The sequence below is a fragment of the Leptosomus discolor genome, chromosome 1 (assembly GCF_034619465.1).
Source record: "Leptosomus discolor isolate bLepDis1 chromosome 1, bLepDis1.hap2, whole genome shotgun sequence".
NCBI lineage: Eukaryota > Metazoa > Chordata > Aves > Leptosomiformes > Leptosomidae > Leptosomus > Leptosomus discolor.
This window is the reverse complement of record NC_141391.1, coordinates 98,795,515-98,809,398: the sequence shown is the minus strand read 5'-3', so window position 1 is coordinate 98,809,398 and position 13,884 is coordinate 98,795,515. Positions and strand designations below refer to the sequence as shown.

The window sequence follows — 13,884 nt, the reverse complement described above, 5'->3', positions numbered from 1 at the left end:
ACTGTGATTATCAAAGGCACAATATAAAGCAATTTTTAGCACCTTTAAAACCAAAGTTACCAGTCCTTTTCTGGGTCAGCTGAGGACAGAAGCAGGAGAAGCCTCCTTGCTCTCTGCGAACAGCATTGCAGAGTAAGACCATTTGGATTAATGGAAGTAAGGAATAACCCCACGCACCAGTACAGGCAGAGGGGTTGACCTGCTGTAGAGCAGCTCTGCGGAGAAGGACCTGGGAGTCCTGGTGGACAGCGAGTTGACCATGAGCCAGCAATGAGTCACTGTGGCCAAGAAGGCCAATGGTAGCCTGGGATGCATTAAGGACAGCGTGGCCAGCAGGTCGAGGGAGGTTGTCCTGCCCCTCTGCTCTGCCCTGGTGAGGCTGAACCTAGAGGATTGTGTCCACTACTGGAGAGAGTCCAGCAGAGGGCTACTAAGATGATGAGGGGACTGGAGCATCTCTCCTACGAGGAAAGGCTGAGAGACCTGGGGCTCTTTAGCCTGGAGAAGAGAAGACTGAGAAGGGACCTTATCAACACTTACAAATATCTAGAGGGCGGGTGTCAGGAGGATGGGGCCAGGCTCTTCTCAGTGGTGCCCAGCGACAGGACAAGAGGTAACGGGCACAAACTGGAGCACAGGAAGTTCCGCTTGAACATGAGGAAAAACTTTACATTAAGGGTGACAGAGCTGGAACAGGCTGCCCAGGGAGGCTGTGGAGTGTCCTTCTCTGGAGATATTTAAAACTCACCTGGACGTGGTCGTGTGTGACCTGCTGTAGGTGAACCTGCTTTAGCATGGGAGTTGGACTAGATGGATCTCCAGAGGTCCCTTCCAACCCCTACTGTTCTGTGATTCTGTGACAATGAAAACCTGGTTTTGAACAGTTTCATTAATTAGACGTTCTATGAAACCTGAAACCACCACAATAATGTTTTAATTAACATATCAGCTCATGTCAGGTGAAGAAAATAAAGAGGAAATTAAGGGGAAAATGGAACTGGAATTAAAAAAAAAAAAAAAAAAAGAAGATGAAAACTGTTACTCTGTTCACAGTCCATTGTCTTTAAGTCCTTGGATGATATGTCTGAATTTGTTAAGAGGACCTGATAAATCTCAACTGCTTCAAACATTTTTCTGGCACACACAAAGCTGAATATTCCACAGTCTACAAGACTCCCTAGAGCAGGAAGACACTGAAATTAGGTTACACGAATGGCAGCTTAAGAGATTCAAACTGTGCCTCATTTTCTGCCACAGATTTCCTGTACGATCGCTAGCAAGTCAGTTCATCTCTCTCTGCCTGAGGACCCCGTCTGTAATGGGACAATACACTTTGTCCTTTTCACCGTTGGCTCTTAAACCAAAATAAATGCTACTCTGAGGCAGAGGTTGCTCTCTGCTACAAGTTACATTCAACATTCTGCACTACAGAGGTGTGATCTCATCCATGCTGTAATAAATAAATAAAAAGTTACTAGACAATTCAGCAACAGAAATTCCTTCTTCACAGGCTACATAAAGAACTTCTTTTTTTGAGAGCTCTGTCCAGGTGGCCAAAACCAGCAAAACTAATCCCCAAGATTCTGCACAACTTTAAAAAAAAAAAAAAAAAGTCATAGAATCACAGAACGGTAGGAGTTGGAAGGGACCTCTGGAGATCTTCTAGTCCAACCCCCCGATAAACCAGGTTAGCCTACAGCAGGTTGCACAGGACCACAACCAGGCGGGTTTTGAAAATCTCCAGGGAAGGACACTCTGCAGCCTCCCTGGGCAGCCTGTCCCAGTGCTCTGTCACCCTCACAGTGAAGAAGTTTTTCCTCATGTACAAGCAGAACTTCCTGTGCTCCAGTTTGTGCCCGTTGCCCCTTGTCCTGTCGCTGGGCACCACTGAAGAGCCTGGCCCCATCCTCCTGACACCCACCCTTTAGATATTTATAAGTGTTGATAAGGTCCCCTCTCAGCCTTCTCTTCTCCAGGCTAAAGAGCCCCAGGTCTCTCAGCCTTTCCTTGTAGGAGAGATGCTCCAGCCCCCCAATCATATTAGTAGCCCTCCGCTGGACTCTCTCCAGTAGTTCCCTGTCCCTCTTGAACTGGGAGGCCCAGAACTGGACACAGTACTCCAGGTAGGGCCTTACCAGGGCAGAGTAGAGTAAGCAACATATAAGTTACTGTATCTATCTCACGAAGTTGCAGGCTAGTAAAACTAAAAAAGCACTATCTGCAAAACTGGTCTGTCCTGGAAAATTGTCCCTGACTCCGCACTTCCCTTGCTCCTTAGCTGACTCAAGCAGTAACCCCAGAAACCCTAGCTGTGCACTGGTTTGCCTGGAAGAGTCAGGTCCTGTTTAGGTTCCCATTTCTTCAGGCTTCTGCAGAGCAACCCAGTTTACTTGGAAGCACAGATCTGTCAGCTGGCAACTGCTTTGTATGACTTGAGGAAGAGAGGCATATTTTGTTTTGGAAACACCAGAACACTACAGCGGTGGGAACACTTTAGGGTTCCCAAAGTGTAACAGGCAGCATTTTGTTCCTATTGAAGCTGGACTTTCAGACCATAGGATGAGGTACGTAGGACGGGCTGTTCAAATTCTTCACAGTTCCCCCCCCCCCCCCCCCCCGGGGAAAAATCAATGATGCCAAACTGAAAGACAACTCCCCAGTCAACTTCACATTTTAGCTGTAACAGTATCCAAGTTAAATGAATGGATCTTCAGATGAATTGCTCTGTACACATCTGCAACAATTCTCCTCTTCTCCTGGCTACTTTTAGTACTAGTAAGCAAAATTTAGCAGAGTATCCTATTCAAAGAACAGACCCAGAATGGTTTTCTTTTGATCCTGATCTCCATGCTACATACTCTGAGTTTACTTCTAGACATGGCAATTTGTGTTAAGTGGGTTCTTAATTTCATTGTTCCACTTATCAGAGTGGGCGGGCATTGCTTCATAATCAACCTTGGGGACTGAGCTCCCACAACAGCACTAGTTATTTCGTGAGCCATATGTTCTTTGCCCAGAGTATCTGTATTGCTTATAAGTTTATGTAAATTTGACTTCCTCTAATCTAGAACAGTCTGAACTCTAATAGGCTTCTGGTATTATTGTAATGTGGGGATGTTCAGTGTTCTTGCCATTTCTAAATAGCACTGTTCTTACAGTCACTCACAGTCTTCATGTTTTGTTCTAGAACCTGATCATTTGAACTATTACACTTCACACAGAGAGTCTGAAGATTTCCTTTGGAATTGCCCCCACCCCAACACTAACCACCCCAATGTCCGAAGCAGCTGTGGCTTTCATGAACACCGTCTGCCTAAAGGTTTATCGGCCCCTCTCTCACTTTTCAAGCGGCATATGTATTTTAAGCACAAAATAAAAAGAAAAATCCAGACTTTTAAATCCTCTCTAAAATAGTATTTGCTGAATGTTACATAACTATAACATCTGCATAGAAGTTGTATACCTAACAGCTCCTTAGATCTCTATCTCCCTTAAAAATACCATAATTTTGCATACCTGCTGGATCAGCTGCTGGTATGCTGGATTTCTTCAGCTTTTTATGGGGGAAGACAGCAGACGGAGGTTTTGAAGAGACTTTATTCACCTCTTTCTCAGATTCCATCACTACCAAGCACACATCTGTGAAGAGGAAAAACAGTTCCTTTTCTTTCCAGACCCTTTGATTCTCTTGCTCTGTGCTGAGAGCAGTAACCATAGTCAGAAAGTTTTGCCCTATAGCAGGCCTGCAAAAAACATTCTCATGTAGAATCCTAACCAGGACATTCTTATGCCTGAATCTCACACAATGTGCCTTTCATATTCTGGTGGGCTGAACAGAGAAAGAAGGATGTACCTAAACAATATTTTTAAATACCTACATGCACAAAAAAATACAAGAACAAGTTAAACTAAAGAGGAAAAAGATGAAACCTCTCAGTTAATACCAACTGGAAACACCTCAGACTTCAGAAACCTGTTAACTGCGTTGATTCAGCTGTAGCACTTAAGGCTGTGCTTATCATCAAAATCAGCCATAAAGCATGCCGATGGCAATGGCCTCTCCCCAAGCATTTGTCACCCCAAATTATACTCAGTGCAGCCGTAATACCACTCAGAAAGTATTCCCAACTCAAGAGCAGAAAGAAAATGCCCTTGCAATGCTAAAGGATCATGCCTTTTAGCTGGAGAAATGCTGAAGTAGAAGAAAACAAAGGCAGAGGAACACAACACTTCCAGCAATTCTAATTTAGATTCTAAAAAGTCTGCTGCCGTTCTCTGCCAATGCACAAGCAATCCTGTGGAATGGCAATTCACTCTTGAGCTTATCTTATTCTAGAGGGTCTCATATAAGGCTGCCTAAGATAAAACTAGGCTTTTAGAACTGTTTAACAGTTCTGAGCCAAACAAAAACATTTTCACTACAACTGAAAAAGAATGGCTGCTTTAGCAAATCTGTGTGTATGTTTAGACTTACACTGACTCTTGGGTTCCTTTGCTCTTCTACCCAGAAATGTTTTCAATGCAACCACCAGTTCTTTAGTTAAGAACTATCTACCCAGTTTGTTCACTCTGAAGAGGCTGAACCATCAATTAGGCCATCCGTTTTCGGGTATTTCATGGTGAAGAACCTATGCTTTCTTCTTGTACAACAACCATATATGCAGGTTAACCTGACTCTAAAGGTTAACAAACTCAGGGTCAGAGCCTATTTGATAAACAGCACTGTCAACTACAACAGTAGGAGACTGTCAGTCCCTATCAGGACTGGGCCCTTAGGAAGGAAGAAAGGCCCCCACACATACCATTGGCAACACTAGTGACCTGCTTCAGCACTGGCTTTTCCATTTTTTTGGCGTAAAAAGCTGCATACCACACTCGCAGCTCAGTTCCTGGTGGGATGTCCCGGGAGGTGGTGAAGTAAATATCATTGTCATGCTGGAAGGCAGTTAAGTTTTGATGCTCATATTCTGTGGCTGGTCGCACCATCATCATCCAGTTGCAATCATCTTCATTTGAGGTGTCAAAATACACCAGGGGCCCATCCTTCTGGAACACCTGCCAAGCAAAATATGCATATAATAAAACCCTAATAAATAATACAAAGTTAGGAAGAATTTTTATTTTCTGCTTTTGCAGTGGCTTCCATTCAATGTACATCAGAGACAAGGCAAGCCTCAACACTTGCATCAGGCATGTTTCATGTATCAGTCACATCCTCAGATGAGTAAGTCCAAGACAGACGACCAGGGGCAGGATGGGAACAAACTGAACTTCTAACCTAAGAATTCTTGCTATAGCCACCACTTTCTCACAAAATTTGAATACAGGAGAATGGAGAGGAATCCAAACAGCACACTGTGAAACACCCATCAGACTGTGTCACATTTCTAAATCCTTATTTCTGAGTTAAGTATTACTGAAAACTAAGACTGAACTCAATTATTACCATAGCATTTTTCCTACCAAAACTTGTCAAAAGAATAAAACAAATGCAAGACAGAAAAAAAAAATAAATTTATTCTGCAAGTTCCATAAACCTAATGCACTCGTTAAGCAAATACAATTAAATTGAAGAGACTCATTCAAACAACTGAAATGAACTGCCATAGTCATTGTCTCTCTTGTATCATCGCATACAGAAGGTGAAAGACAAGCAGTTGTGCTGATTGATCCTAGCCCTATCTCCTATAAGGATGTTCACTTCAAACATGCAGAACAACCCTCTAGTTTGGTTCTTCTGTATCTTGCCCAGAGAATGCTTGTTCAGCTAGTCTGTCACAGGGCACGCCTAAAACACGTTCCAAATATCTACGCATAATTTTTTTTCCATAGTGTTAGATAGCATAAATTCATCACGGGAAAAACAGACTCCCTGTTATTGCTTTTCATGTGCCGTATCTTACCTTCAGGGGAAAAACTGATTCTTTTTCCAGCTTGGCAACTCTCTTGGATTCAAATGGGCCAAACTGGGTACGTTTCACGAGCTGAGTCAGGGCAAACACTCCTTCAGTCCCATCTTCCAATTGTCTTATCTCCAAATTAGAAGGCAGAGATGATCTAAAATTTCAAGGGAGAATTGAGAAAAAACAGTTACACATAGGACAACGGTGCGGGAACCCATGGAAGAAATGGGTTTTCTCCAGTCTCCAGTGACAGCAAAGTTTTCTGATGAATACACCCTAACTTCTATGAGGATTTATAAATAAACAGAGAAGAACAACTACCAGCAGTGGAGGAGGGCCAAATCAGTGATTACTTAAGAGGGGTCAACGCTTGTAAGTCCAGGGACCTGACAGGCTGCACCTAAGGGTGCTGACAGAGCAGTCCAATACCATACTGTTGTCTGTCATCTTGCAAAGATCACGGGCATCAGGGGAGGTCCCTGATGACTGAGGAAAGACAAATGTTGCACCCATCTTCAAAAAAGGCCAAAAGGATGATACAAGGAACTACAGGTTGGTCAGCCTCACTTCAGTCCCTGTGAAAAATCACGAAACAAGATCTTCTCGAAGGCATTTATGGGCATGCGAGGAGAAGGTGGAAACAGTCACCATGGAACGGTGTTTCTTCTCCTTAGTCTTACATTTTACAACTCCATATGAATTTTGCTGACAATGCCCGATTGCCTTTCTCTGTAAAAAACAGTCACCGTGTGAGGAGAAGGTGGAAACAGTCACCATGGAATGACCAAGGGCAACTCATGCCTGACAAACTGTTTGCCCTCCAGGGTAAAATGATCAGGTCTGTGGATGAGGGAAGGGCAATGGATGTCATTTCCCTTGACTTTAGTAAGGCTTTCAACACTATTGCTGTATCCAAGTTGGGATGTCATGGTCTGGATGAGTACACAACTACCAGAGTAAATAACTTGTTGGGTAGTCAGGCTTAGAGGGTTGCGATCAATGGTTCTCTACCTGGAGGCCACAACAACTGGGGTATCACAGAGGTCTGTGCTGGGATCTGGTACTGTTTAACATCTTTATCAATGACTTATAATGGCAATGGAGTGCACTCTCATCCAGTTTTTAGGTCACACTAACTGGGGGACACAGTGCAAACATCTAAGGCAGGACTGCTATCCAGAGCAACCTGGATAGCCTGGAGAGACACACTGACAGGAACCACCTGAAATTCCAAGGACAAATGCAAAGTCCTGCACCTGGGAAGGAAGAACCCCAGCCAGTACCATCACCAGGGAGAAAGACACTGTGGGTGGCAGTGGCCGGCATGAGGCCATAGCATGTCCCAGCAGCAAAGGGGGACAAATGCATCCTAGATGGTATGAACAGGAGCAGCCAGTAGACTGAGGCAAATGATTGCCCACCTCCGCTCTGCACTTGCTAGATCCTATCTACCTATTGCCTCCTGTTTCGGGCTCCCAACATGGGAAAGACAATGACAAACTGGAGTGAGCTCAGGGGAGGACCACCAGGATGGTCAAGGGCTAGAGCCATCACCCTGTAAGGAGAGGCTGGGGAAGCAGAGCTCGATCAGCCGGAGGAAGAGATGGCTGTGGCGGCCCAAACAGCCCCCTGTGCACATCTACAGGGATGTCATTAAGACAAAGGAGTCAGGCTCTTCCCAGGGGCTCATGGCAAAAGCAGAAGAGACAGTATGCATAAAACCAAAAAATGAGCGGTTCAGCCTGGATGTTAGTTCTCACTGGAGTATCCTGAGACCCCTTCCAAAATGAATTATGTGATGACTCTACAGATCTGTGGTTACAACCATGCTTATTTTAAAAATAATCTATATCCCTTCCCAAATTAACACCTTACATGCTTACGCAGATCATAGCCCTTAAGATGAAAGCCCTGGAAGTTTCCCTTCTGTCTTCTAGCTCCCTTATTACAAACACTGATACATTGATCAAGTGTTTCTGTGCTCCCAGCCCCTCTCATTTACCAAACAAGCTTCTGAGAAGAACTAGATGTAGTAAATATTGTTACTACATACAATACTAAGAGAACATCTTCCAAAAAAATCATATGACACCAAATACAATCCTGTTTTTTTCAGGTCTGTGCTAACGAATGAAAAGCTGAAAATAATCAGACTGACTACTCTGTAGAAGTTGACACTGGCAGATCTGCTTTCTTGTCTAGATGAAGAGAAATACAAAAAGATTGCAATCATAGTGATAAGCAAATGAACTGAAAAAATGCTTTCAGTTTTAATAACAGAATGTGTAATATTAGACTCAGTGAAGTTCAGGAGATGTTTCTTAACACTCCTTCTCTAACCATAAAGCATCCATTTTATCTTTTCAGTAGGACAGAGGAAACAAGGATCATGTGGTTAAGCAACTAGACTGGTTTTTAAGAGATTCATATTTAGTTTGTGGTTAAACTTGCCCTCAACCTTATCAACCCACTCTCTCAGCTACTGTTCCCCAGTTGTAAACTAAAGGCTGCAATTATATTTCTCCTTTCCCTTTCTTATCTTAGCTGTTTTCAGCTGTAAACTCTTCAGGAAAATAAACAGATTTTTCTCTAACATGGCCATTTTTAAACTCTGCTTTCAAATCCACTATCCAGCAGCCCACAGTTCCACTAGGGAAAACTTAGCATCTGCATGTTAAAAAAAGGCTGAAAACCAGTGTATGCACCATAATTGCACACATTCAGAGTTGGAACATGTGGACACTATGGTAATTCTCCACCATACAAATAAATAGGAGCATTACATCGCAAGGCGATAAAAGGTAAGAAATGATAGTTTAACTTGTCACTGAATCTGCTTAGTACAGGCTAGACCTACTGCACCGCCTGGTTTCTGTGTGTAAGAAAATCACCTCCATCACCTTATTTCTACAGGCATTTTGAAACTACCTTCAAGAACAAAGTACCTCCAGTGTGAGGCCTGTTAAGACAGTAGTTCCCATTAACCCTTGCTGCAGGACATCATCCACAGCAGGTTTCCACGCACAGGATGGTGGTAGCTGGCAGGAGCTGCAGGGAGCTTCCTTTCCTGGGAAGGCCCAGAGAAATTACTATGGCTCCTGCACACGTGCAGCCAGTGTACACTGTGGGACACCAAAAGCATCCTGCCCAGGCCCAGAGGGGTCATGGCACCCACGTGGCAGACACAGCACATTCGGTATTTGTTATGAAATGATCCTGGGAATACACAGCATGGCCTATACAGCCAGCATGTGCCAGACTTGCTGCCCAGGCGCCCATGTTTTCAGCTCATGACTTCCCAGGAAGAAATACGGAAGCACTAAGCACATAATATCACACACAAAGCCATCTGAACTCTCTTCCCTTTTTGGATTTGTACTGCATCTTCACAATAGCTGTTTCTTCTCCTTAGCCTTACATTTTACAACTCCATATGAATTTTGCTGACAATGCCTGACTGCCTTTCTCTGTAAAAATCACTACTCAAGTGTTGTTTTCTCCTAACTAGATTTAGTCTATTTGTTTCTTCTGGCAAGCACAAACGTTTCTGCATGTGCTGTCACAGGTTTTCTGAGAGAAGCATTATCCCTAATCATTCATAAAGACTCACAATTATGAGAACAACTTGTTTTGCTTCTCAGTGGAGGAACTACAGAGGTTATACCAAAAAGGAGGACATAACCATTCATACAAATGAGAAATCCTCACATGCTTCTCTGAAACCAATATGGTACATCTGTGGAGGGGAAAAAGTTGCAGGTATTTGACAAAAACAGAAGTCATCATCCCGTCTGGCACTATCTGACTTTTTGCCAGAAACCTCAGCAAAGAAGCCAAGTACTGATGAGCAGCAAGTTATTTAATTCAGTAGAGCACTTAAGTGCGTGCATCAATTTTTCTATTTAATCAAGGCCATGTGCTTTCCATAGATGGGGACTTCATTTTTCAGCGGTCAGCATGACACACATTAAACAGCAAACGTGCTTTAAAGAACTAACATGCGTGTTGGGTTAGTCAGAACTAACATAAATGTTCCTTACCTTGCCCTGCTCAATACAAAAGAGTCTTTGACTGTCACCACTGGGCCCAGTTCAGGACACTCTGAATCATGGTACTGCCCACAGTCCTCACACCCTGCAAGGAAGCAGACAGAATACAGAAAGGTTGATGGAAAACACTTCTGTAAGACAGCTGCCTCCTTCTTTCAAGAGCCAAATACAAAATCTAGCACCAGGCAAAATACATACATCTAGAGGCAGATGTTTATTTATATTGCTTAAAAGAACATGTATAATTGAACACCAAGTTGATAGCTGGCATCTGTGTAGGCGAGCTAACACACACAGTGACCAGTACTATCAGAAGACAATTGTTTAAATTCTCTCTCAAAGGAAAATAATTGCCTTAGGTCCACAGTAAATATTCTGCTTAAAGATGGCATTATTCTTCAGATGAAGTGCCATAACATCTAGCAGCTAAAGAAAACCACATTACTGCCTTCACCAGAAGCCAGGCTTTCAGAAACAGCTTGGGTAGCGTGGTCTTTTTAGCGACAGCAGGCACAAACGCAGTACTAGTAGCAGAACTGGCACAGGGCCTCAGCAGGGCACGAGCCCGCTGTGAGCCCAGCTCTGCCCTGAGCCACGCCTGGCCTGCTCACACTCCTCACCCACAGCGCAGGGAGAAGTACCTCCAAGATACCTTCCACTGCCTTTCCAAATAAGTCAGCTGGCTGCGCAATACGCTTTGGCCACTTCTTAATTCACTGCCAGCTTACCTAAATTAACTTTCCGTTTAAGTGGCTGTAAATTACCCAGAACTGAATGGCTCCTAAGAAAGTTTTCAGACCAGGATAATTTGAGGCTTTCTAAAATAAGCCAACTTAACAGGATTTCAAATGCATATACATTGCTTCACTGTGAAAAATAGCTGTCAAACTGCCCTGCCCAGTCAGCTGCTGATGCAGCTTAAGAAGAAATCATTGCACAGGGGTTACATTCCTATAGTGCGATTTCCATCTGAGCTCCATGCTCACAAGGGCAAGCCAGGTAACCCCAGTAAGGATGCAAAGTAGAGGGTGGTTACACCTTGTTTGGGACAAGAACAAGACGTCATGTCATTCTGGGGTATGTCCCCTCTGATAAAGCTACTTTGTACTCCTAACTGAAAACCTCTCCCTCCCGGTATTTGGCCCAGTGAACTACCAAAAAGATTTCTTCCAAGACGTGGAAAAGGGATCCTAAATTACAATGCACAGCTCCACATTGTTTCTTCTTCTGGCAACAAAAACACATTAGCAGTGAAAATCCACATACGTTTGTGGTACAAATGGCAGTACCAGCTTGTGCAACCCCTCCAAGCCTGGCCGCTGCCTCCTGTACAGCTGTTTGTACTGCCTTCTGGTGAACCAGGGAATGAAACAATCAGCTTTTCCCATCAGTTTATTTTTCAGCTGAATGCATTTCCCAGTCCAGTTTGCTGTGCAGCACCAGATAGATGTATCAGAGGAAAGGATCTGCAGGCAAGTGCTATCCACATTGGACCAGCATCAAAACAAAGCCTACAGCCAAATGGCCTCCCCAGTCCTGCGCTGTTTACCGTACCACCACTGCCCTTAGGTGTGCCTGTAGCTCACCCTGCACTTAATATTACTGAAATAATAGGGGCTAAATACAAATTTCCAAACCAGAAAGGGTAGAGGAGCCACAGAGGAATGTGCAAACCAGACTGCTGAAAAGAACTGGATTATCATCCACAAAGGGTTGTCATAACCAACGGGGACAGGAAGGAATAGCTGGAGCGACCGCTTCTTAAGCAGGCTTTGCTGCCACAGGAAACAAAGCAGTTGGTCGTTCCCCTTATCTTTCGACTGCACCTAAGCACCCCTCACTTCTGCAAAGATAGCCACTGCACAGGTTCAACAAGGTGCAGACAGCACTGTCCAAAACTACATGCAGAAATAAGTTACGCATTTCTCTCACTCCTTTGCAGATGAATGATCAAAGCAAGGGGAATACAATACTGACATTGTGTAGCATGTCTCTCAAAATCTAAGGGATGCCTTACAGGAGACATTCCCCAAGGCTGTTACACTCACCATATGTGACACTTTCAAGAGACTACAGCCACAGGAGAAACACAGGGAAAAGTGGAACTTTCCAATACAGTTGCCATAAGGTTAATATGCAGGTGTGGAGCCATCAGGGCTAAAAGACTGTGGATCCAGGGCATCACAGACATACACTCCATTCTGCCCTTCCCACAACGGATTCACAATATCTGGGCCTTCTCTGCTCATACAAGTAGATGAGCAGACTCTACATCTCTTAACTTTTTTTTTCCACTGTAACACCAGATCCTGCACGTCCAGGCTGGTGACAAAGCAGAGGCTGCAGGGCTAGTACGCCACCGGGAAACAAGCCGACTAGCCAAGCTCCATCAAGAATGGGACACTGCCCACCACGCTCCCTGGGCACACCAGTGCTGCAGCCCCTCTTCACGCGCCATGACCCCACGAGTCCAGATCCCGTATCACAGAGCCCAGTCTGGCACACAGGGGTACCTAGAAGGCTGACCACAAAGCCGAGCTGCATGATGCACAGGCCTAGCCACAGGGGCACAAGAAAACACAGCGAATGCTGTGAGTGAGACTTGTCAGGGCAGTTGGTGCATCTCACACTGGGCTTGTCCAGAAAGAATAATGGGCCGGCATGCTCCTCCTGTGGAGGTGCAGATCTTCAACTCAGGCTAGAGGTCAGAGTTCCCCACAGACACTCCTGGTTGCTAAAGCTGGCTAAACGAAGCGCTTAGACTAGTGTTAGGCTTTCAATCTCACTCACTTCAACTATGAAAAAGCTGTTTCTGCTAACTGACATTGAGAGGTCTCTGTGTGTTTGCCAACAAAACCAGGAGAACATGTGTGCTTAAAATGAGCAACCTTCTCTCTACTCCTCCATAAGGTCATTGAGCTTCCTTCACATAAATACTTTTCTCAATAAAAACTTAGTCTGTTTCAGTCTTTAATTTCAAACATTCTAAGTAGACAAGTCACATTCCAAGAGCGAGGTAATTTTCCTTTCTAATACTTACAAACAAATATAATCTCATCACTGCCATCTTCAGCCATTTTTTAAACCTGCCAAAATACAAAAGATGAAGTTAGTTCTGAAAGACTTTTACTTTCCATATTATTGAAATATCCCTTTATGGAGTAATGGTGCTGACTGACCCAGAGCATACCCAAACACATTACTGTCTCTGCAGGAGTATCAATGGAAAGTTAAAAAAATTGAAGTTGCTAAAAATCCCCCAGTGACTGCTGTATGACATGTGTTGCTGAAATCACTATCAAGAAGCCTAAATATCCATAGGTTCACAGGCATTTCTCTCCGAGGAAACGCTGTCTCATGCCATTCCCCATCCCTCCTCTCGACCACTTCCAGCCATTCCTGTGTGTCCCCTGCTACAAGCTCCTGTGGAGCCTCAGAACAAGTAGGGACAAAGGACTAATCCAGGCCAGCAACAACCACTGCAGAAACAACGATCTGGTTCAGCGCAACATTTTATTGATCAGTAGCTTAAAAAATTACCTGTGAAGGTATTACTTATCTAATAAACACAATAACCTTAAGAACCTAAAAACTGCAGATACAATCACAGATTTGCTCCAAAGGCAAAGGTATACTGTAGTAACAAGCATCAAAAAACCTGGGAAAATAAATCCTATCTCTGTCACTGACCTTCCATGAAATGGTAACTCACCAATTCGCTTTCACCCATAAAATAAGAATAATCTATATTCACTTTTATAAATCAGCTTGGCAGTATGTATTAAAAATTTGCATAAACACAATCTATTGCTCCTCAACAATGTCTGGAAATCTAAATTACAGTTGGCAAATAGTCTGATCATGTACAGCTAAGATCACAACACAAGCAGGATCTAGAAGATGTTTTCCCCTGTTCTAAGCATGCAAAGGCT

At 43.9% G+C, this 13,884-nt stretch overlaps 1 protein-coding gene across 1 annotated transcript in view; it reads right to left on the bottom strand.

Moving 5' to 3' along the window:
* The window catches only part of PRDM15 (PR/SET domain 15), a 45,843-nt gene that overhangs the window by 26,485 nt on the left and 5,474 nt on the right, over nt 1–13,884 (bottom strand). The window contains exons 2-6 of the mRNA XM_086477648.1: nt 12,993–13,038; nt 9,944–10,037; nt 5,904–6,057; nt 4,803–5,055; nt 3,517–3,639 (exon numbers count right to left, since the gene is read on the bottom strand). Of these exons, the coding sequence (XP_086333774.1) occupies nt 3,517–3,639; nt 4,803–5,055; nt 5,904–6,057; nt 9,944–10,037; nt 12,993–13,029 (661 nt within the window). The 5' untranslated portion in view covers nt 13,030–13,038. The remainder of the gene's footprint in view (nt 1–3,516; nt 3,640–4,802; nt 5,056–5,903; nt 6,058–9,943; nt 10,038–12,992; nt 13,039–13,884) is intronic.